Consider the following 25,083-nt stretch of genomic DNA (forward strand, 5'->3'; position numbering starts at 1 on the left):
CTAGTCTCTGCTTCTCTCCAGAGATAACAGCTCTCCGGATTCTGTTGACAATCATTCTTGTGCATTTTTAAAATACTTTAATTACACATGGATAGATATATTGATATAAGTGATACCTTCTGTTGTTTTGGATATTACTGAAATTTTACAGAAGTGGTTGGATTGTATGTGTGTGTTTGCAGTTGCTCTGTTCACTTGACTTTGTTTTGAGCTTCACTCATGTGGCTCTTGTTCACTCTTCCCTAGTATTTCCTTGTGTTCCAGGGTGTTCTTGGCCTTGTATACCAGGGCATTTCCATTGTTGCTAGTACTTTGCTATGATCCTTAGAGAGGAGGCCTCTTCAGGGAGACATGGAATTCTTGTACACATCTTCTTAAAAGTCCTGATCTTTATTTATTTGTTTAAGTCCTGATCTTTAAATGTCAGAATTTGATTTTAACCCCGTTCTGAATTGGCTCTTGTGAACCTAGGTAAGTTGCTGCATCTCCTGGGCTGCAGGTTTCCTCGGCACAGAGGGAGGACTGGACTAAAACGACCACACGCTACTTCCCAGGCTTAGAATTCTGTGATTCCTTTCCTTCTTCCCTCCAGGCCTGCTTGTGTTGCATCATATGAGCAACTGTTTATCATGAGAATCAGTTCAGAAGAAATGAAAACCTATTAGTGTGAGTGTGTATGCATGTATTTAAATTCAGAAGCAAAAATGGTTTTGAGTCCCTTCTAATGTTTTCTTACAGTGTGTCTTACAATTTAGATTTCCCACTTTAGTGACTAGATGAATATTAATGAGAAAACTGGCACTTCTTTAAAGTCATCAAAAAATTAATGTCAGGGCATGTTCAGGCAAGGATGGAGCCTTCTCTTGAGCATTGATGCTGGCTGTGCTGCCGGCTGGGTAGGCTGCGTGCAGGCTGGTGGCTCATGGATTGCTCATGAGGTGGGATGACTCAGGATTGTCATTTTGAACATGATTTATTATATGCTGCCAAAAAATGATGCTTTCTAAAAGGCTATTGAAATACAGAGGGCTTTTTGACCCTAAATGTAACCTCTCCAGAAGCCATGGTTTTTGAGATTGTGTAGTTCTTTTAAAAGGAAAAAAAAAAGTTGCTCTCTTACTGCCAAGATGAGTTTTGGTTCTTGTTGCTGGCAGTAATGACCAGCTCCTCCTCTGCAGTCTCTACTTCTCTGGGGCCAGAGCACAAGCCAGGTCTTTGGAGCGGTGGACTCGGGGACTTTGCTAGCAGTGAAGATCATGGTTTAGCCCAGAGAGGTTGTGGCAGCTTCTTGGGCTGCTCGTTGTCCTTATTTTCCTTCATGTTTTCTTTCTTGTTCGTGGCTGAACAGTAGGAGAAATTATCTTCAGAGGAGTACTGTAGTTATCATGAAATTTAATAGCATTCACACCAGGGTAGTGGTGATAGTTGTTAGGATTTATCTGTTTCATGTAGCTATGAATATAAAATTTTATTAAATAAACTTGCATTATTCAAACAGATATTATGACTGATTCAACAGCTTTCCCTTCTCCTATTTTTAGCAGCCCTGGAGATCAGGGGCAGTGACCCAGCTCCAGGGATGGGCCTGGATTCATCTAAATTTAGGGCTGGGTTTAGATTAATCCAATCTTGGTAACTGCCCATGGCAGTGATTAGTTCAGGAGCTTAGCCTTGAAGCTCAGGCCCCTAGAACAGGCCAAGCCCATGGTTATAAATCCAGAAATGAGCCATGAAAGAAAGGTCGCTGGAGACTGTGGGGAAACATTTCTCACTTTTAAGAGAGAGGCACAGGAAGATCACCTCTTTTCTTTTCAGTTTTGCTGTTGTAGTCAGGAATTGCTGTCGGTCAAAGGATGAAATTGATTCTCCCAAGAGGACAGAGCCAGAGGAGGTGCAGAGAAATGAACTGGAACTACTGGACTGAGCCATCTCTGAACCCCCACTCACCACTGGGCTTGTCATATGAGTCAACAAATTACCTGAAGCTAGTTTGACTCTGTTATTTGCAACAAAAAGCATTCTCATTGATATAATTATTATTCTTATGACTGGCTATTCTTTTAATCCTGGAGTAGCCTCAGGAAGTTGTCTTTCCTTTAAAGCGACTGTTAATACACTATATATGCTACTGATACTGGCAAAGCTAATGGTAATGTAGAGGTCTTCATTTTCTTAGTGTCATAATTTCTCAGCATCCTTATTATTGTCACTAGAGTATGCTAACAAAACTTTGAACTTCTGAGGTTTTCTTAGCTCTGTCCACACTTAGAACCTTTACTTAATTATGTGTGTGTGTGTGTGTGCGCTGCGTTGCTTCAGTCATGTCAAACTCTTTGTGACCCCGTGAACTGTAGCCCACCAGGCTCCTCTGTCCATGGGATTCTCCAGGCAGGAATACCGGAGTGGGTTTCCATGCACTCCTCCAGGGGATCTTCCTGACCCAGCGATCGAACCTATGTCTCTTAATGTCTCCTGCATTGACAGGCAGATTCTTTACCACTAATGCCCCCTGGGAAGCCCTACCTAATTATGTAGAGGTGTTTAACTTTTCATTTAGTATCTATGGTCTACATGTTTCTGTGTGCATTCTAGTTGGCAAAGAGACGGTGGAGCCCCTACTTGATGTGACAACAATTCAGAGTAGTTTATTAAACCCAGTAACAAGTCCTGAGCTGTAGGGATGGACACGGGCTGAGCAGAGACCGGAGGAGGGAAGGAGGGCCAGGGCCACAGGGTGGAGTGGCATCTTCAGAGAAGGCTGCCGAGGGGAGGAGTGCGGGGCCCCATGAGAGAAGCAGAGGTTGAAGTTGGAGAGAGGCTGTGAGCGAGGCGGTATTGGGAGGCTGGTGCTTCCGGTGGGAAAGGCGGGATTGCCAGGCCGAGGAGGGTGGATCCATGGCTTCTTGAACAGGGAGGTGACATTTCCACAGGACTTGTTGAAAGCTCCTCTCACAGTAGCATGCAGGGGAATTAGACCAGGGAGAGATGTTGGCATGGTGCCCTGGGAAGCTATTACCGTAATCCATGAAGGAGGTGACAAGAGCTGCCAGATAATAGCATCTGAGTGTGGAACATCTTACATCTGTGTGAAATTTCAGAGTTCCTACGGCATAATAAAACAAATTATCTAGTTTCTCTAATGAGATCCTCTCAGCCATTTTTATGGGTGGGAACCTGGAGGTTCAGAGCAGGTAAGCAACCTCCTAAAAGTTGTGGATGACAGAACCCAACCTGCAATCTAGGTCTTTTGACTTCCAGGGCCAGTACTTTTCAATTGTAATACACACTGGTATTTCCCATTTCTATGAAGTTCAAGTTGTGCTAATTTGATTGTGCTCTAAAGCAGAGGTCTCCAACCTCCAAGATGTGATGCCTGATGATCTGAGGAATAACGGGCACGATAAATGTAATGCACTTGAATCATCTCGAAACCAACCCCCACCCCCCTACCCCCATTCTGTGGGAAAGTTGTCTTCCATGAAACTGATCCCTGGTGCCAAGAAGATTGGGGACCGCTACACTACAGTGTTTGTCTGTCAGCTGGCTCCTGACAGCAGCGTCAGCCAAAGCTAAATACCAGTTCACAGCTCTTATAAAACATGAAAACTTCTGAAGAGTGAGCAGTTGGTTAAGTATCACAGACAATAGTAGAACCTCCTCAAATAACAGAAAGGTAATCCTTCGAACAAATAAGGGAACAAAAGGCTGGGTCAGTAGAAAGCTTCCTCAGTGTTTCACATGAATGGAGGGTAACTGAGACTTAAGGAAGCCTCAGAATGGTTTTGTTAAATGAAGGTAGAAAAGTGACATGGGTCACTTCCAACTATAGGTAACAACAGCCTTGAAAGAAAAGGAGTTACATCTTAATAAAATAGAATAAAGAAAAGTATTCACTTGGCAGGCATTTTGATAGACATCATCTTTTATTTAAAATGTGAACAAACTATTTAGGATGGAATGTTGGATGGCTTTAGTCTTCCAGTTAAGTAAGTTGTTTTCCGGAGTTACAGTAGGTATTTTGAAAGTCATGAATTTTTCTTCTTTTTTTTTACTGTGATTAAAAAAAAACAACAACACGTAAAATGTAGTTAACCATCTTAACCCTTTTTTTCAGTGAGCAGTTCAGCAGTATTGTCTATTCACATTGTTGTGAAACAGATCTTTTTCATCTTGCACATCTGAAACTCGATGCCCAAGAGACAACTCTCCTTTCCCCCCTGCTCCCTTCAACCTTTTATAAACACCATTCTATTTTTTATTTCTGTAAATTTGAAAAATTATGAATTTTTAAAAAATGTTAGTATCAAGAAAAATTTATTGATTGCCTACCAGGTGTTGGGCATTGTTCTTGATGCGAAGACCAAAAAGAGATAAAGGCTAGAGAGAATCCCTAGAGGGTCTTTGTTACACTGGATTTGGAGTGATATAAAAAGATAAATCACAAAAATCAGCGTCTGTTAAGTCTTAAATGAGTGACAATCACAGTGAATTCTGTGTGATGCTAACAAGAATGTGCTGTGTTGCTCAGTTTGGCTTCAGCAACTGCAGACCCTGCAGTACCGAGGTAACTTAGAGGAGGGAATGTGGGTCAGATAACCTGGGGATGTTGGGTATGAGAGTGTACTTGTTAATATTACATGGTTATTAGTGAGGGGACAGAATGAGAAGCTGTTCTGCTAGATTAGCTTGGGTGTGATTGCCGCCTATTTCAAGATTCACAAGCGTACCTAGAAAGGTTCCCTGGGGGAAAGCTGCCACATAGAGAAGAATGGGCAAATCCATTTGGTTTATGCCTTTGCCTTATGTGAAGTAGAGCTGACAAGCAGCCTTTTTGGGTGTTCTCAGTGCTAATATGCAGAAATAATGTAGTAATGTAGCACTTGAAGATTTTTTCTACCTCTAAATAGCTGCATTTGATGTTTAGGTCACTTTAGAGCAGCAGTCCCCAACCTTTTTGGTATCAGGGACCAATTTTGTGGGAGAATTTTTCCGCAGACAAGGGGTGGGGGAGGTAGTTTCTGGATGATTCACGTGCATTTACATTTATTGTGCACTTTATTTCTAATCTAATGCTGCCGCTGATCTGACAGGAGGTACTGGTCTGTGGCCTGGAGGTTGGTGACCCCTGCTTTTAGAGAATGCATAGTTGACATGTTTTCTTGAAATGTCTTGGAAACCACTTTAAGGGGTTCTATAGAGAATGTCAAGGCTTCCCTGGTAGCTCACCTGGGAAAGAATCCGCCTGCAATGCAGGAGAGTTCGATTCCTGGGTTGGGAAGATCCCTGGAGAAGGGATAGGCTACCCACTCCGGTACTCATGGGCTTCCCTGGTGGCTCAGTAGGTAAAGAATCCACCTGCAATGTGGGAGACCTGGGTTCGATCCCTGGGTTGGGAAGATCCCCTGGAGGAAGACATGGCAACCCACTCCAGTATTCTTGCCTGGAAAATACCCATGGACAGAGGAGCCTGGCAGGCTGCAGTCCACAGGGTCGCAGAGTCAGACGGGACTGAGCACCTGAGCACAGCACAGCATAGAGAATGTGAAGGAGTAGAAATGTCTGAAACAAAAGCTGAGTGGCCAGATGATGAGGATTTAGTAAATTGCAACTGAGCTGTGTTCACTCACTGGTCCCTTCAGAAAGAGCAGCAGCCTGTTCTCAATAAATCATAGAGGATGCTGATATTTGTCAGGGACTTTGTGGTTCTTTGTATTTGAAATTACTGAGTAGATTTTGAGCTACTGTAGTGGGGGGGCGGTGGGGGGAGGGATAGGGCTTCCCTGATAGTTCAATTGGTAAAGAATCTGCCTGCAATGCAGGAGACCCCAGTTCAACCCCTGGGTCAGGAAGATCTGCTGGAGAGGGGAGGAGGGATAGGCTACCCACTCCAGTATTCTTGGGCTTCCCTTGTAGCTCAGCTGGTAAAGAATCCACCTGCAATGTGGGAGACCTGGGTTTGATCTGTGGGTTGGGAAGATCCCCTGGAGAAGGGAAAGGCTACCCACTCTGGTATTCTGGTATACCCCACTGTATAGTCCATGGGGTCACAAAGAGTCAGACACAACTGAGCAACTTTATCTTTAAGTGGGGGGGATAAATAGGTGAGGAAAGAGTTGAATGTTTGAATGTTGGAATGGCAAATGACTGTCACAATGCTACCTGTCAGGCCTGTTGATACCTTAATAACCTTGGCTTCCAGGTTAGAATCACCTGGGGAACATTTAAAATTACCAGTATGAGGACTTCCCTAGTGGTCCAGTGGATAAGACTGCTCTCCCAATGCAGGGGGTCCAGGTTCAATTCCTGGTCAGGGAACTAGATCCCACGTTGCATACCTCAACTAAGATCCAGCACAGCCGAAATAAATAAATATTAAAATAAAAATAAACATGGTGTACCTGTGGCTGATTCTTGTTGATGTGTGACAGAAAACTACAAAATTCTATAAAGCAATTATCCTTCAGTTAAAAAATTAAAAATAAAAAATAAAATTACTAGTGTGCAGATCCCACCCTTGAACAGCTAAGTCAGAATCTCAAAATTTGGGGAAAAGAGCAGGTCTAGCCATTATTTTTATTAAGTTCTTCAGGTAATTCTAAAGTGCAGCCAGGTCTAAAAGCCCTTTTAGCTATTTACATTTATTAATGTGTATATAAAATACTTGCTAACTGCATAAAATAAATCTACAGACTTTCCTATTTCTGCCTTCAAATAGATGGTTTTTGTTTTGTTCTTTCTTCCTTAGCCAGTTGCAGATTCTAAAGAAATAAATGGAAGGAGGTGGAAGAAAATGGAAAGAAGTCTCATGGCCTTCTTTGGGGAAGGATGGGGCATGAGGCAGAGAAAGCAGTGGCACCCCACTCAGTACTCTTGTCTGGAAAATCCCATGGACGGAGGAGCCTGGTAGGCTGCAGTCCATGGGGTCGCTAAGAGTCAGGCACGACTGAGCGACTTCACTTTCACTTTTCACTTTCATGCATTGGAGAAGGAAATGGCAACCCACTCCAGTATTCTTGCCTGGAGAATCCCAGGGACAGAGAAGCCTAGTGGGCTGCCATCTATGGGGTTGCACAGAGGCGGACACGACTGAATCGACTTAGCTACAGCAGCAGCAGCACCAGGGGCATGAGGGGTGGGTAGGAAGCTTTGTTTATCTGCATTTCAGGAAGTAGAAAATATGGCATGGTCTCAATCTATCTAAATTACGTAACTTTGAGGGATGTGATCCATTTGTGTCAAAATAACGAGGCATATAATACTTTGCATTTAACATGTGTGGGAATTCTTTGCAGAGTAATTAGCATTCCTTTCTTTAGCCTGTATTCAGGGGACACATACCGTTCACACCCTCTCTGTGTTCACATTTTCCAGTGCGTTGGAGAGCTTTTCTTCAATAGAAATCTTTGTCCTTTTCCCAATAAGACTTGAATTATATTTGAAGACATTGAGCATGTCTTTCTTTCTTTTTCTGGCAGGCATTGATTTTAAAATCAGAACGATAGAACTAGATGGAAAGAAAATTAAGCTTCAGATATGGTAAGTAAAATATATATATATATATATATGCAAACAGCATTTCTATTTTAGTCATTCTACATAACTCATTCTACTTTAGGAATGAGAAGGTGAATTGTGGTAAATTAGAGGTATCCTTGGGTAGCTAAAACATCTTTTCTTTATCAGAACTAAGGGGACATGGGTAAGTATTCAAAGATGTCTCTACCACGAGTGGGATAGTGAGGATGGTATCACTAATGCTCACTGCCAGGAGAGATCTGAGAACTCATTCTTCCAAAATGCTAATTTTAGAGGGGAGGAAACTAAATTCTAAAATATGTCAGTACTTTTTCACTGTAGTTGTTGTAGCTGTGAAATCAGATAAGGCAAAGGAGTCAAGGGGTAAGAATCCCAAACAAAGTGCCAGTCTAGAGTCAGCCTATATGCTAAGAACTTGGAGCTCTTCGCTTCTCTTCTCAGGGCCTTCTTGTCCTCATTTGTAAATTGATTGGTCGGACTGATGACATCTGAATTTCCTTCCGGCTCTGGTATTTCCTCATTTATTTGCCTATTTCCTCTGCTTCAGTTTAAAATGGGGAACCCTGCACTGGAGAATAAGGGAGGAAAAAGGCAGGCCTCTCATCTCTCATGTAATGTGCAAGGCAAAGGTCTCCTTATGATCAGCCAACTCCAACTGGTTTAATTCCTGAAGAATCTGTCAAACTACAAAGAATAAATATGGTTCCTCCAGATTGCCTGGTTGAATATTTCTGGCTTGAACTCACCTCTTAGATTTTTTTTTTTTTTTGAACCTCCTATAAGCTGATCTAAGTTCTTTCAGTATGAGGCCTTCCATGGAGCCACATAGGTTTGCAGCCTTAAGGAAAGGTTTTGATGATGTTTGCTGACCTAATGTGTGACGATGACAGCAGGAAACAAAGCTTAGACATTTAGAACATCATAGACTTCAGAAGGAAGCAGGTCAAAATAGTAAAGTAATACATATATGTCAGCTTTTTCCTTGGACTGTTTTTCTTCTTTGAATTTCAGAACCAGGATAAAACTAGAACATTATATTGAAATCCACCACTTTTCTTTTACAGGAAACTGGGATGTAGAGTGGTTAAGTCCATCTGAGGGCATGTGTCTGGGTTAGTGATAGAACTGGGACAACTACCCCAGTGTCCCAGAACTTTGCATCAGCTTCATGTATTAAGCCCGTATAGAGGTTCCCAGTATATTTCATTAGAAAACATTTTGAAGGTTACCACATGCTGCTCTTTTCATCTGTTGCTATTTAATAAGTCGAATATTTTAAAGGTTAAAAAAATTATTTTAAAAAAGGGAAAAGCAAAGAGAATGTCTGACGCTGTGTAGTACAGCAGGGTTCCCCAACCCCTAGGCCAGGGACCACTACCATGCCTAGTTAGGAACCAGGCTACACAGCAGGTGGCAAAGGTCAGGCAGGAGAGGGAAGCTTCGTCTGTATTCACAGCTACTCCCCATCGCTCACATTACTGCCTGAGCTCTGCATTTCTGTCAGAGCAGTAGCATTAGATTCTCATAGGACTGCAAACTTAGGTGAGGTGCAAACCTTGTGAACTGTACATACAAGGATCTAGGTTGTGGCACTCCTAATGAGAATCTAATGCCTGATGGTCTGATTCCATATTATGGTGAGTCGTCTAATTATTTTGTTATGTATTACAATGCAATAATAATAGAAATAAAGTGCACAAGAAATGCAGTGTGCTTGAGTCATCGTGAAACTATTCCCCCTGCACCAGTCCATGGAAAAAATTGTCTTCCATGAAACTGGTCCCTGGTGCCAAAAAGGCTGGGAACCACTGCTGTATAGTCTTGATCAGAACATTAAGGAACATTCTAGGAGCCTATGGGTGATCAGCTGATTAGGGCTCCATGGCACTATTTATCAGCACTCTTGGCAGCAAAATAGTCTACATTCAGTCTTCATGACCTGCCTTCAGGATGGTAGGGTTTCTTCTCCATCCTCACTGCAAAGCTGGTTCTAAATCAAGTAACATATTAGAATCAAAATATATTTAGTCTGCTCAAAGGTGCTTGGCTTCTGTTTTCCCCATTTGTTTGCTGGGTACCAAATAACTGCCTGTGTTATCTAATCCTGATCAATGAGAGATGGCAGGATAAGATAATAGTGGTGTGAGACCCAACCCTGCACTAAACAGCCAAGGCCTTGGATACTTGTCTCTCACTCAAGGGTATGAGCTGTTTGGGCTTCCCAGGTGGTGCTAGTGGTAAAGAACCCGCCTGCCAGTGCAGGAGACCTAAGAGACACAGGTTTGATCCCTCAATTGGGAAGATCCCCTGGAGGAGGGCATGGCAGTCCACTCCAGTATTCTTGCCTGGAGAATCCCATGGACAGAGGAGCCTGGCAGGCTACAGTCCATGGGGTCGCAAAGTGCTGGACACGACTGAAGCGGCTCAGCACTCACATGAGCTGTTTAGTGGCAGAGCTGGGACCACAGCCCACCTGAGCCTGTCTTCTCTTCTGGAGACCATGGATGATGGTAAAACTACCACATTGGGCTGTGGTGGGCATCATTTGCATACCATCTGAAAGTATTTTGTAAAGTACACATAAATGGTAAGGTATTTATTAACATTTTAAATTACCATATTGTCTTTGGGCCTTCATCTCACTTAAATTTGGTATGCACATTTTAGAGTTTTAGTATATTTCCACAAATGCCTCCTTTTTAGAAGCAATCAAATTAAACAATTTAGTTTTGTCTTAGTAACACAGGGAGTGAAATTAGTTCTGGCAGGAAGTGGAAAATTCAGGAATATTGATTTTTCCCAGATACCAAGGAAATTTGACTTCCTTTATAAGAATTGCTTTGGTAAATGTAATTTGAAATGTCAACATTTTTCAGAATGTATTTTAATGGTATGTCATTAGCCAAAAAAGTAGGAATAAATGCAAGTATATAACTTGGAGGTGTTGTTCATATCTTGAAGTCTTGGTCAACAGTTGCATGTTGAACTCCAGGGTCTCATTTAATCACAGGCTCTAGAGCTGAAAAAGTTCTTGAGGAGATCCATTTTAGTGTGCTCTACTGAGCAGAATTTGCACAGTAGTAAGTCCAGTCTGACTGCTTGCTTTGTATAGAAATCAGACTTTCAGTCAAAAGAGCAAAATGCCCTAATGATTAGGCATTTATAGAAAGGAATTGAACTGCCTCTCGGAGTCCAGGAATTTACAACTATTCTCTATTCTCTTCCTCTTCTGGTTGACGAACACAGTGTGCCGGTTCCTAGCAGGGCTGTGCATTTTCTTGTCGCTGCTTTTGTCATCAGAGTCCAAGTTTTTCACCCAAGTCATTGTGAGTTCTTGACAGGCTCCCGTGGCCGCAGCCGCCTCCAGCTCACAGGCACACAACAGGCTCCCTTTGTGTCTTGTCCCCCTTCTCCCTGAAACCATTGCATTTGTGAGCAGACCACAATTACAACTTCTTGCAGCTCAGAGTCTCTCGTCAGCGATGTTGTTGATGATTTTTATAACCACTCTTTCCTTTGTTTCAAATCTTAGGGACACAGCGGGTCAGGAAAGATTTCGAACCATCACGACAGCCTACTATAGAGGAGCCATGGTGAGTGTGTTTTAGGGTTTCATCGAAGTAAAACATGCATATTCATTCGTCAAGTTTGTAGGATTCAAGCTGGAGTCTAGTACATTGGAGAAAATAGATTTTCTGATGTGAAAACAAGGCATTTAAAGGTTTTTTTTATACTGCATTTAGTAGCTGTGTCCTCAACCATTGGTCTTCATAATATTACTCACGTATTTGGAGATGGGTTAGAACTGCACACATTCTGAGTGATCATATATTTTTGTGCTTTGTCCTTTTATTAATGCCTTTGCCAAGTCTTAACAAACCACAAGCTCCATGACCAAGTATTCATTTCTTGCACCTTCTCCCCCATTCAGCCCTGCCACCACCATGCTTTATCTTTCACCAGATCTACAGCATCCACTCTTATTGGCTCATCTTTCTGGAGTCTCCTCTACCAGTCTTCTGCCAGCTGGCCAGGAAGTAGCCAAAAGATCTGTGACTATCTGAGGCTTAGCATCTGGTGAATCTTTGACTACCAAGTACTTCCTTGCTACATACTTGCCTTACCCTTGTTATCATAACTTCGTCACTTGGCTGTTTTCCATCCTAAGATGCTTCATCTACACAACCCATTCTATTGTTGGCTCATGGTGGATGCTGTGTGGTGCTGCGAGTACAATGGTGAATAAGGCAGTGTCGAAGCTGAGCTCTACTGAGCCGAGCCTAGAACGTCAGACCCAGAGCAGGGCTTTATCTCTGGCTTTTAGGCCTAAGTCACGTATAACTTGGAGCTTTAAATTATGATGAAATCCCGTATGCTCAGAGAGAAGACTGCACAGTCGAGATCAGGTAGACCAGCCTGGTAGACTCTGGGGTGCCAGCTGCCATCACACCTAGCTTGTTGTGTAAAAGACTGTTGGTGCTGAGAGTGGTGTGGAGGTGGCGGAGCTGTCGGGGTGCTGGCTGTCGCTTTGCTGCAGGCAGTTGTGATCTGAACCCACAGATGCCTCTGTTGATATGCTGCTCTCCCCGCCTCCTTCACTGCCACTCACCCTCCATTATTTGAGTGCCAGTAACATCCCCCCAGAGGTTGGGGATTCCTTTTGGGAACTCCTTTTTAAAGCTGTCCTACCTTGGAACTATATACAGCTAAGCGTTACATATATATATGTTCTCCACCCTATAATACTTTAAGGTTTTAAAAGTCATTATTTTAAGAAGGGTGGTTGTCAACTACTCTCTATTTTGCTTAGATTAGAATCCAAGGGAAGGAACTTACCTTGTGTGAAGAAGTTTGTTTGTTGTTTATTTTCCCCCAGAAAGGCCTTTTTAAGGGTAAATAAGAACATCTTAACAGGGATGATTTAGAATAGTTCATCCGTAATTTTGATTAGAGGCATCTTTTAAACACAATTTTTTATTTTGGGGGAATAACGTATCGATACCACTTACAAGCTCATTTTCACTAGACAGTGGGTGAGAACACTTAGAGTGTGGAGCAAATGTTTGCCTTGGATGTGCAGCTCTAGCTTATGGTACAATGCAAGAGATCATTGAAATATGTTCTTGGAGATTTGAAGATGGTCTGTCTTTTTCATTTATCTATTGCCTAGCCATTTTCACACTATTTCATGTAATTAGATATCATGGCTATTCTAAAATATATCATCCTTTCCATTTTGATGGTAGGGATTTTTTGTCTCTCTTACTTTGCTATGATGCCAGGGCCTTACACATAATAGATGTTCAATAAATACATGCTGAAGGAGTGAATCAGTGAAAAATTTCAGACCCAGAAACAATCTTAGACACATCCTCAGGAAACCCTGCTCTACTTGAGTCTTGGGTCCTCCATGTCATCCATTTCAGTGGGATGTGGGGTCATCATGTTCTCATTTCCACAAGTGGTGGTTCTGGCAGGTTTAGTTGGGTTGGCTCAGGCGCACAGCATAGTGGCAAGCACACTACTGAGTCTGCCACATGACAGAGCCCTTTGGCCTGTTTCATACTATTCAGCAACATGTGTAGGCATAGCAGTAACCCTGATGGACAGTCAGGCTCGGAGGAGAAGAGGGACCATATTACTGCGTTAACATTTCTCAGTACTGTCTTGTGAACTCTAAAGAGGCTGTTTTTGTTAAAGGTCTGTATACTAAATATATAAAATTTTTAACTGGTGTACCTGAATTTGTATTTCCAACTGATTCATAGTATCAGTTAGCCTAAAAACATAGGAAGTAGTTAAAGGGTTTCTGCTACTGAAACCAGATATAAACTAGTAATAGTTGCCAGTCATTGAGTCCAAGCTGTGTCCTAGGTTCTAGGTAAGTTAGTTCAGTTCAGTTCAGTTGCTCAGTCGTGTCTGACTCTTCGAGACCCCACGGACTGCAGCACACCAGACTTCCCTGTCTATCACCAGCTCCCAGAGCTTACTCAAACTGATGTCCATCGAGTCAGTGATGCCATTCAACTGTCTCATCCTCTGTCGTCCCCTTCTCCTCCCACCTTCAACCTTTCCCAGCATCAGGGTCTTCTCCAGTGAGTCAGTTCTTTGCATCAGGTGGCCAAAGTATTGGAGTTTCATCTTTAGTATTGGTCCTTCCAATGAATATTCAGGACTGATTTCCTTTAGGATGGACTGCTTGGATCTCCTTGCCATCCAAGGGACTCTCAAGAGTCTTCTCCAATGCCACAATTCAGAAGCATCAGTTCTTTGGTGCTCAGCTTTCTTTATAGTCCAACTCTCACATCATACATGACTACTGGAAAATAGCTTTGACCAGACGGACCTTTGTTGGCAAAATAATGTCTCTGCTTCTTAATATGCTGTCTAGGTTGGTCATAGCTTTCCTTCCAAGGAGTAAGCATCTTTTAATTTCATGGCTGCAGTCACCACCTGCAGTGATTTTGGAGCCCCCCAAAATAAAGTCAGCCACTGTTTCCACTGTTTCCCCATCTATTTGCCATGAAGTGATGGGGCCAAATGCCATGATCTTAGTTTTCTGAATTTTGAGCTTTAAGCCAACTTGTCTGTTATTTCATGTCCAGTTCTAACTGTTGCTTCTTGACCTGCATACAGATTTCTCAGGAGGCAGGTCAGGTGGTCTGGTATCCCCATCTCTTTCAGAATTTCCCCCAGTTTGTTGTGACCGACACGGTCAGAGGCTTTGGCATAGTCTAGAGCAGAAGTAGATGTTTCTCTGGAGCTTCCTTGCTTTTTCTATGATGCAGGGGATGGTGGCAATTTGATCTCTGAATTCCTCTGCCTTTTCTAAATCCAGCTTGAACATCTAGAAGTTCATGGATGTTCAAATCCCTTATGATTATACAGTGGAAGTGACAAATAGATTCAAGGGATGAGATCTGATAGACAGAGTGCCTGAAGAACTATGGACAGAGGTTTGTGATATTGTACAAGAGGCAGTGATCAAGACCATCTCCAAGAAAAAGAAATGCAAAAAGGCAAAATGGTTGTCTGAGGAGGCCTTACAAATAGCTTAGAGAAGAAGAGAAGCTAAAAGGAAAGGAAAAAAGGAAGGATATACCATTTGAATGCAGAGTTCCAAAGAATAGCAAGAAGAGGTAAGAAAGCCTTCCGCAGTGATCAGTGCAGAAAAATAAAGGTGAACAATAGAATGAGAAAGACCAGAGATCTCTTCTAGAAAGTTAGAAATACCAAGGGAACATTTCATGCAAAGATGGACTCAATAAAGGATAGAAATGGTATGGACCTAACAGAAGCAGAAGATATTAAGAAGAGATGGCAAATATGCACAGAAAAACTAAAGAAAAAAGATCTTCATGACCCAGATAACCATGATGGTGTGATCACTCACCTAAAGCCAGACATCCTGGAATGCGAAGTCAAGTGGGCCTTAGGAAGCATCACTACGAGCAAAGCTAGTATAAGTGACAGAATTCCATTTGAGCTATTTCAAATCCTAAAAGATGCTGTTAAAGTGCTGCACTCAATATGGCAGCAAATTTGGAAAACTCAGCAGTGGCCACAGGACTGGAGAACGTCAGTTTTCATTCCAATCCCAAAGAAAGGCAATGCAAAAGAATGTTCAAACTACCACACAATTATATTCATCTCACGTGATAGCAAAGCAATGCTCAAAATTCTCCAAGCCAGGCCTCAGCAGTACGTGAACCATGAACTTCCAGGTTCTGTGTAAAGTACTTTACAATAATATGTCAGTTGATCCTCAAAAATCCAATCTGGGGGACTTCCTGGTGGTCCAGTTGTTAAGAATCTGCCTTGCACTGCAAGGAATGTGGGTTCAATCCCTGGTTGGGGAACTAAGATCCCACATACCACAGAGCAACTGAACCTACGTGCGGTAATTATTGTGCCTGTGTGTATGCTCCAGAGCCCAGACGCCACAACTGGAGAAGTGTACATGTCACGACGAAAGGTCCTGTGTGCCACAGTTAAGACCTGGTGCAGCCAAATAAATAAAAATAAATAATACATATTTTTAAAGTAAATAAATGAATTTTTTTTTTTTTAAAAGGGCAGTGTGGAAAATATTCTGTCCTTACTTCCCAAATGAGTAAATGCAGACTGAGAGCAACAAAGTAATCTCTCCAGCATCTCCCGTGTAGCATGTGGTGAATCCCAGGCTGAGCGTCTCTGACTCCAGAATCTGTGCCCTTAACCACTACACTGTGTTCACTTCCTGTGCTAACTACTCCAAGTACTACTTGACAGACAGACAGCAGTGAAGATCCAGTTTGTCTACATAGCCCAAGAGGTAGTAGAGCTCTGGAAATACTTTGGTTAATTTTAATATTGTAGTCAGCTAAGCTGTTTGAATCAGGAATTATTCAGGTTGCATTTTTTTGAGGCTTTTAAAAATTGTTGTAAAATATATGTAAGATAAAATTTAGCATTTAAGTGTATAGTTCTCCACTTTGATTTTTTTGATTAAATTTGCTTATTGTAAAATCTTTACAGTGTAGTCAAAGTTAAACATTTCCTTTTGCGGCTAGGAGGAGGAAGGTAAAGAAGAATGTTGTTTGCCATTTAAATTTAAAGAATATTTATTTTTCTACTTGTGAAAAGCTTACATGTAATTTTGTTGTTCAGTCACTAAGTTGTGTCCCACTGTGCCTGGACTCCAGCACGCCAGGCTGCTCTGTCTTTCAGAATCTCCTGGAAAGTGAAAGTGAAGTCGTGTCTGACTCTTTGCGACCCCATGGACTGTAGCCCACCAGGCTCCTCCATCCATGGAATTTTCTAGGCAGGAGTACCGTAGTGGGTTACCATTTCCCTCTCCAAGAGATCTTCCCAACCCAGGGATCAAACCCAGGTCTCCTGCATTGCGGGCAGACACTTTACCGTCTGAGCCACCAGGGAATCCCTAGTATCTCCTGGAGTTTGCTCTAATTCATGTCCATTGAGTTGGACATCTCATCCTCTGCCTCTGTCTTCTCTGTTTGCCTCAGTCTTTCCCAGCATCAGGGTCTTTTCCACTGAATCGTCTTTTAGCATCAGGTGGCCAACGTATTGGAGCTTTAGCTTTATCATCAGTCCTTCCAACATTGATTTCCTTTAGGATTGACTAATTTGATCTCCTTGCAGTCCAAGGGACTCTGAAGAGTCTTCTCCAGCACCACAGTTTGAAAGCATCAATTCTTCGGCTCTCAGCTTTCTTTATGGTCCATCTCTCACATCCATACATGTCTACTGGAAAAGTCACAGCTTTGACTATACAGATGTTTGTTGGCAAAGTGATGTTTCTGCTTTTTAATACGTTGTCTAGGTTTGTCATAGCATTCCTTCCAAGGAGCAAGTGTGCCTTCATTTCATGGCTGCAGTCATTGTCCACAGTGATTTTGGAGCCCAAGAAAATAACATCTGTCATTGCTTACGCTTTTTTCCCTTCTATTTGCCATGAATTGATGGGACCAGATGCCATGGTGTTAGTTTTTTGAACGTTGAGTTTTAAGCCAGCTCTTTTACTTTCCTGTTTCATCCTCATCAAGAGGCTCTTTAGTTCCTCTTCACTTTCTGCCACTAGAGTGGTATCATCTGTGTATTTGAAGTTGTTGATCCTTTTCTTGATTCCATCTTGTGATTCATCCAGCCCGGCATTTCACATCCTGCACTCTGCATATAAGTTAAATAAACAGGGTGACAATATACAGCCTTGTTTTACTCCTTTCCCATTTTGAACCAGTATGTTGTTCCATGTAAGCTAATAACTGTTGCTTCTTGACCCACTTACAGATTTCTCAGGAGACAGGTAAGGTGGTCTCCCATCTCTCTAAGAATTTTTTATGGTTCTTTGTGATCAACAGAGTCAAAGGCTTTAGCATAGTCAGTGAAAAAGAAGTAGATGTTTTTCTGGAATTCCCTTGGTTTCTCTATGATCCAACGAATGTTGGCAATTTGATCTCTGGTTCATCTACCTTTTCTAAACCCAGCTTGTGCATCTGAAAGTTCTTGGTTCATGCACTTCTAAAGCCTAGCTTGAAAGATTTTGAGCATAATCTTACTAGCATGTGAAATGAGCGCAATTGTGTGGTCGTTTGAACATTCTTTGGCACTGCCCTTCTTTGGGATTGGAATGAAAACTGATATTTTCCAGTCTTGTGGCCTCTGCTGAATTCAAAAGCTTCCAAAATCCCAAGAAATCATCTTAAAACCCCACGTGAAACATAGCTTCTGTTAATAGTTTGCTGTTTCCTGAATTCTTTCATCTACAGGTACATGTGTGTTATATATGAGTTATGTTTATTTACATTTATATTTAATTTTTATTTATAAAGTTGGAAACCAGACCCTGAAAGATTTTGCCTACTATTTAAAGAATTTTAATATAATTATGAGTACAATGGAGAGATGCTGAAGGATTTTAAGCAATGAGGTGATAACTCTGGTGCCCTTATGGAGAGTGGATTAGAGGAGGTTAAGAATGAAAGCAGGGAGACCTAAGTCACCCAGGTAAAGGCTAATTGATAAAAATGTGAATAAGGCCATGCATGTGGGGTATCGGATTGTGGAAATATTGAGATTGTTGAGTCCATAGGACTTAGTGACTGACTGGTGGTAGAGGAAATTACTCCCAGGGGTCTGCGTGTGCAGGCTGGCAGGGGTGAGTGAGTGAGTAAAAGTTGCTCAGTCATGTCCGACTCTTTGCAACCCCATGGACTATACAGTTGGAGAAGGCAATGGCACCCCACTCCAGTACTCTTACCTGGAAAATCCCATGGACAGAGGAGCCTGGTAGGCTGCAGTCCATGGGGTCGCTAAGAGTTGGACATGACTGAGCGACTTCACTTTCACTTTTCACTTTCATGCATTGGTGAAGGACATGGCAGCCCACTCCAGTATTCTTGCCTGGAGAATCCGAGGGAGCCTGGTGGGCTGCTGTCTGTGGGGTCGGACAGAGTCGGAGACGACTGAAATGACTTAGCAGCAGCAGGACTATACAGTTCATGGCGTTCTCCAGACCAGAATACTGGAGTGGGTAGCCTTTCCCTTCTCCAGGGGATCTCTCAATCCAGGGATCGAATCCAGATCTCCCGCATTGCAGATGGATTCTTTACCAGCTGAGCCACAAGGGAAGCCATGCAGGGTTGCACTGCACTTCTTCACAATGAGAGTAGAGGGAGAAAGAGAAGGTTTGGAGGGGACGAAGACAACGTTCTGTTTTGCCTAGTTGAGTTTTCAGTGACCAAATGGGCCGTCTAGGAGCTGATGTCCAATCAGTGTTCCCCAGGGCACCCTGGCCCCTGTCTTTGCCTTCAGCTTTATCTTGTGCCCTTCTCCCACTGGATCCAGGCACTCTTTTTTTGTTTTGTTTTGTCATGTTTATTCATTTATTTGAGTGTGCTGGGTCTTAGTTGCAGCACACGGGATCGTCAATCTTCCTGGCAGTCTCTGGGATCTTCAGTTGGTACATGTGGGATCTGGTTCCCTGGCCAGGGATCGAACCCCAGCCCCTTGCATTGGGAACTCATCGTCTTAGCCATTGGACCACCAGTAACGTCCCTCAAACCTGGGCACTCTTGCCAGTCTTACCGTCTTTACTCATTGTAATAGGTTCTGGGCCTTTCTGGAGAGCAAGATAATTTACCCCGTTCCTGTGATATTCTGGACACTGAGGGCTTCCCCTCTTCACCCCAGCCTCTACCCTGTGCCCAGTTCAAGTCTTCTCAGTCCTCAGGCCTTGGCTCTAATGTCATTTTCTCAGGGAAACCCTCCGTGAACCACCGTAGCCCCTCAGCCAGATTAGATTAGCATTTTCACTCAGAACTCCTCAGCCTTCTCCATAACAATTGTCTAAATTATAATTAATTATATAACTAATGGTTCATTGTTTTCTTTGCCAACTGTCCATAAGAAGAAGGGACTTTGTCTGTCTTATTTACTACTGTTAGCAGTTGTTACTCTATCAGGCACATAGTAGGTACTCAATAAATATTTGTTGAAATGGATAGATAGAGGTGGATCTAGCACTTAATACACAAGTGCAATCTTGTGATACAGATTTTGAAATGGGTAGCATACAAGTGTCAGCTGAAACATTTAGAAGATTAACTGTTTACAAATACCAGACATGGGGTCTTCCTGCCTTCATTAAACTGTGTAACAAATGCATTATATTTTGAGTGTCTGTGATTTACTTTTTTTAGATTAGTAACATTTGACCAGTTCATATAAAAAGAAATAAATCTAAAGTTGTGTGGTTATAATCTTAGAATAAGTGTAAGAAGCAAAAGGACTTCCCTGGTGGTCCAGTGATTAAGACTCCATGCTTCCAATGCAGGGGACTCAGGTTTAATCCCTGTTTGAGAAACTAAGATCCCACATACCATGTGATGTGGCCAAAAAAATTAAAAAAAATTTTTTTAAAGAGTAAGAAGCAAGATAATTTCTGCTTAGAATAAATAAGTGCACAACAGAAGTGATCACCTTTTACCTTCAGTGTTACCTCTATTTTAACATAAATATCCTGCTAGCTTTAATTGGTACCAGTTCTCATCATATGAGGTCAGGTAGAAAGGGTGTATCACCTTTACCATAATCACTAATTCATTAAAAGTTAACAATAAAAAAAAATGTTAACAGTATTTATTTACATGGTGAGACAGTGGAAGATTTTATTTATTTTGTTTCTCTGTATTTTAAACTTTTATTATAAATTCCTTTTATAAAGACAGAAAAAGGACAAACAGAGTTCCTGGAAGAGAAGAGTACACTGACATGATATTCTTTGCTTTAAAATGTATGAAGCACTAAATAAAGATCTTTTTTTTTCCTCTTATAGGGAATTATGCTGGTCTATGACATCACAAATGAAAAGTCGTTTGACAATATTAAAAATTGGATAAGAAACATTGAAGAGGTAGGTATGGGAAAGACAGTGGATACTGGAGAAGCATCCTGCTGGGTGCTTATAAAGGGCTCGCTCCTTCTGTCTCCCAGTCAGGGAGCTGAGCTGCTGGCAGCAGGGTGCGGGCAGGCCGGGCCCTCCGCTCTGAGGAGTGCCAGGGAGGGTAACGTCTCTGGTATTGCCAGTCTGACTACTCCGTTGGCCTAGGGAGTGCAGGCAGACGGGCAGTTTCACAGAATTTTAAACTTGTCCCCAGTCTGGAAAATACTTTAATCTAAAAAGCCCCTGTTTTACACAGGAGAAGACTCAGGTCAGAAAGAGGTAACTCGCGTGTGCTCTCAGAGCCTTTAGAAAGGCGTTGTCGTTCAGTCTCTGTCGTGTCCGACCCTTTGCGACCCCATGGATTGTCTGGGTCTCAGGTTCTGTCTGTTCCCTCACACTCTTTGACTGGCAGAAATACATCTTGATTCTGGTAACTCATTTTGCTCTTTTAACATTTTGTTCATCTTAGATATTTAAAATTTGATTTAATTCCAGTTTGATTGGTATTAAGACCTTTTTTTAATGTCTCTGACATTTCAGACTCTGAAATAATTTCATACACATTTATATTAAACTGTGTGAATTTATTGTTTAAGTAGTTCAAAATCCAGAATACCTTCTGCATTGGCTCTCTCGGTACTGAGATTCTCTCCTTTCTTTGACCCAGACTAACATTTGGGAGTTTTATTGTTAGATAACTATAGGTTTTATTTTTGTTTGTTCATGTACCAAAGAAGACCTAAGAATGACTGCAAGTTATGGGGGAAAAGTTATGCTGTAACTTTCCCCTCCTCTCATTTAAAAAATTTTTCTCTGAATCTGGTTTTGTATTGAGTAAGAGATTATTTGTTTTACAATTGAATTTATGGATCTCCTTCTGACAGGTTAAGATTTGCCTTTTGGATAACTGTGTTTTTCTCATGTTGTTTCCTAATATACTGTTTTATCCCTGCAGCATGCCTCTTCAGATGTTGAAAGAATGATCCTGGGTAACAAATGTGATATGAATGACAAAAGACAAGTATCAAAAGAAAGAGGAGAGAAGGTAAATTTGAACTGAATAAATGAAGATTGGAGTCTACTCATGTTAAGCATTCATTTTCATACTATTATTTATTGAAGTTTTTTAAAATATCTATATTTTAATCCACTTAAAAAGCCAGCAGACAGTTGTAATCCATACTTGAATGGTATGAATTAGTATTCAAGCTCCAACTCCATACACTGTGTAGTCATGACTCATTCCTCAAGAATTTGCTCTTTTCTGGGAGATACAATTTGGTCCTTTTTCAGATTTGCGCAGCTGAAAGTTCAGGCTGTTTCTTCCATATCTCTGTGCAAATTCCCAGTTCTGAAGTTAAACCAATTCCTTCTCTTTGAAAAAAAGTCAGAGGATAGGTAAAGTTTCAACAGTAATCATTTTTCAATTCCTTTTTTTTTTTCCCAAGAATATTTTACTACACATTAGATTTAGGTCATTATGAGTAAACTCTTTGTAAACTCATCGAGCTGTAGATATTTATATTTATAACCTTTTCCCTCTTTTGTATCCTGCAAAACAAGAGTCTGTTATACATATATATTCATTTCTATGACATTTTTCAAACTGACTTATATGTTTCAATTTTTTAAGTCTTGGAATTTTGCTTTAGCTTCTTTCTTTTTTTTTTTTTTTTTTAAGCTTCTTTCTTTTTTATTTGAGTATAGGCAAAATGCATTTTGTTTTTTGATCTGACTGTACACTTTTTTCCCTTGAAAACATTCACTTAGTCTTGGTGTTGCAAATGAACTGGGAATTCTTTGGAAATAGATGGCGCTGTAGAAGAATTCACAATTTGCCACAATCAATAGAAACCCAAGCAATGAGATTTTAAGTTTTAATATTTTAAGCTTTAGTTCTTTTATGCAGTTTAAGAAAATTTATTTATTTTATTTATTAAGATAATATTTATTATCTTAAATACCCAATTTTTAAGAAAATAATGAAAACATATAATAGTAATTGTTGGAGATTTGTAATTTGAAGTCAAATGTATCTCAAATTTATGATAGAGGTAAGTGTCTAATATGTTTTCTAGTGATTATATTAGAGAACTAAAGATATAATAGAAAAAAAGAAAAGTACTCAAGTTATATTTTGAGTGGAAGTGGTACCATTTTAGTTACTTAGGATGATGGAATTGGATCTCTAAATTTCAAACACGATAGAAGAAAGCAGAGAAATTTGAGGACCACAGGAGTTCTGAACTAAGTACTCTCTCTTTGGGACTTTGGAAAACCTAAAAAAATATAAATGCTCTACGTGTTCAAGAGGCTTGCCCTGAATTTCACTGTTCCTCTTTTGTCTTTCAGTTAGCAATTGACTATGGGATTAAATTCTTGGAGACGAGTGCAAAATCCAGTATGAATGTAGAAGAGGTGAGAAGAAAATGTTTGGTGACTTGTTATGTAGTAGCGTTCGTGTCTTGGTGCCTGTGTTCAACTCTCCGAGCCTTGGTATTTCCTGCCTTAGTGAATGCTTCCACTTCCATTTCATAAACTTTTGTGCTTCTAACTGTTATGAGGACCTTGGTTGCTGGATTTCTAGCACCTGTCTTTCACATGATATATATTATCACTTCATTAAGAGTCACTGGACAGAAGATGGGAGTTCAGGTTAAGTTCGGTTTTGCCCTTTGTTTGGAAAGGTGGAAATCCTGCTGCTGTGGTCTCTGCTTATTCATCATTGTTCATGTCATCCTACACTCACTTGTAGCACAGAGTCTTAGTTCCTTTCATGTTTGCACTCTCAAGAGACAATTCAACTGTTAGCTTACTGAACACATTCCCTTAGAATACATGCTTGAAGTCAATTAAGCATGATACCTTTTAATACAATGGCATTAAGTAGATATAAGAAACTGTGTTTATCAGAGAGTAGTTTTAATAAGTTTTCAGTGAGTTAACTGTTAAAACCAAATTATCTAAAAATCTTCTAAGAAATAGATTTTCTTTAGAAGGGCAGAATTTTGATAATATTTTCTTTTTTAAAAACATTTTTTTAAATTAATCATAAAAATAGTACATGTATTATGTGTTAATACAGGTCATTTACTTAACAGTCATACTGAGGGTTTCGTAAACATTTACTTTCTCAAGCTAAGTCACTGTTCACGATGACATCATGACCGCAAATTAAGACTTTAATGACTTGACTCATGGTCACTTATCAGAACTTTTTCTTCTTTTAAATAACTAATGGTCATTTTTTCAGGTTGGCTAGTGGGTGTTAGGAAACAGGAAACCTCTTCTGATTTATTTACTGGAGAATAGAAAAGCAGAAAAATGCTTCCTTTTGCTTGCAACAAAAGGATTTCCTTTCATGCAAAAGAGAGGAGCCTCTTCAGTCAGCTTTAATTGTGGAAACAGGAGAGAAACTTGCTCTGAGATGTGGTAGGACTGTGCCACAGAACGTTTTCTGTACCTAGACTTCAGTCTCCACTAGTCCTGTGCCCTCATCTCACCTGTGACTTAAAGAGACTATTGAATTGTGGATTCCCTGGCAGTCCAATTGTTAGGACTTTGCACGTTTACTGCTGAGGGCCCAAGTTCAATCCCTGCTCAGGGAACTAAGATATCCCACAAGCCACATGGCATGGCCAAAGAAAAGAGAGAGAGCACACTGCGCTCTGTCTGTGGAAATACTGACCTGGGGATTGCTCAAGCTGCTTATTCTAGTCAGGCGTTCTGCGGAGATTAGCACTTTTCCCAGAGCTTTAACTTAACCTCAGAAACTGGGATGGGATTACTTAGAAACTGTGGCTCACAGGTGACCAGTGTGACGGTGAGACACTGACAAGGCGATAATAGTAGTTATCATATTGCTTCTTCTGACTGGTTGGGAATAATAACCCTGCTGGACATGTTTGGGGGCATGAGGAATTGTTGGGCGCAGACTGACATACCAGTGGGTTTAGCATGGAGACAACTGAAGAAGCCCTAAGAATCCTGGCTCTGCAGAAACCAAGTCAGGATGATAAAGCTTAAAAACATCTGGCTTAGAGTTGGGTCAAGACACACTGGGCATAAAATGCCACTGAGATTTTGTCCTGCTACCATTTGAACTTATTTCCATAGTGCGGAATTTAGTTGAGCATAGAAACTGTTGGGATTTGGGGAGGTTGAGACATGAGAGGTTCTATATTTTCAGGCATAAGAGTGAAAGAGAGGAAGTTGGGAATAAAGGGTAGAAATTTTTATGAAAATAGATTTCAGAGCTGTGAAAGTGAAATGAAAGTGTTAGTCAGTCAGTTCTGCCTGACTCTGCGACTCCATACACTGTAGCCTGCTAGGCTCCCCTGTCCATGGAATTCTCCAGGCAAGAATACTTGAGTGGGTTGCCATTTCCTTCTCCGGGGGATTTTTCTGACCCAGGGATCAAACCTGAGTCTCCTGCATTGCAGGCAGATTCTTTACTGTCTGAGCCACCAGGGAGAATTATTCCTTCAGTTATTAAGCAGATATTCATCATCTCCTATACCAGGAACTGTGCCCCCACTTTGGGGACACACAAGTTCTGTAGAGCGTCTGCCTCGCAAGTGATCTTGGTGTTTGTGTAACTC

General features: G+C 41.2%; 1 protein-coding gene across 1 annotated transcript in view; it reads left to right on the top strand.

Annotated features, from left to right (window-relative positions):
- The window catches only part of RAB8B (RAB8B, member RAS oncogene family), a 68,951-nt gene that overhangs the window by 38,191 nt on the left and 5,677 nt on the right, over positions 1-25,083 (top strand). Inside the window, exons 2-6 of the mRNA XM_043918881.1 lie at positions 7,476-7,536; positions 11,069-11,129; positions 20,375-20,452; positions 21,438-21,527; positions 22,835-22,900. Of these exons, the coding sequence (XP_043774816.1) occupies positions 7,476-7,536; positions 11,069-11,129; positions 20,375-20,452; positions 21,438-21,527; positions 22,835-22,900 (356 nt within the window). The remainder of the gene's footprint in view (positions 1-7,475; positions 7,537-11,068; positions 11,130-20,374; positions 20,453-21,437; positions 21,528-22,834; positions 22,901-25,083) is intronic.

Source organism: Cervus elaphus, chromosome 12 (genome assembly GCF_910594005.1).
Source record: "Cervus elaphus chromosome 12, mCerEla1.1, whole genome shotgun sequence".
NCBI lineage: Eukaryota > Metazoa > Chordata > Mammalia > Artiodactyla > Cervidae > Cervus > Cervus elaphus.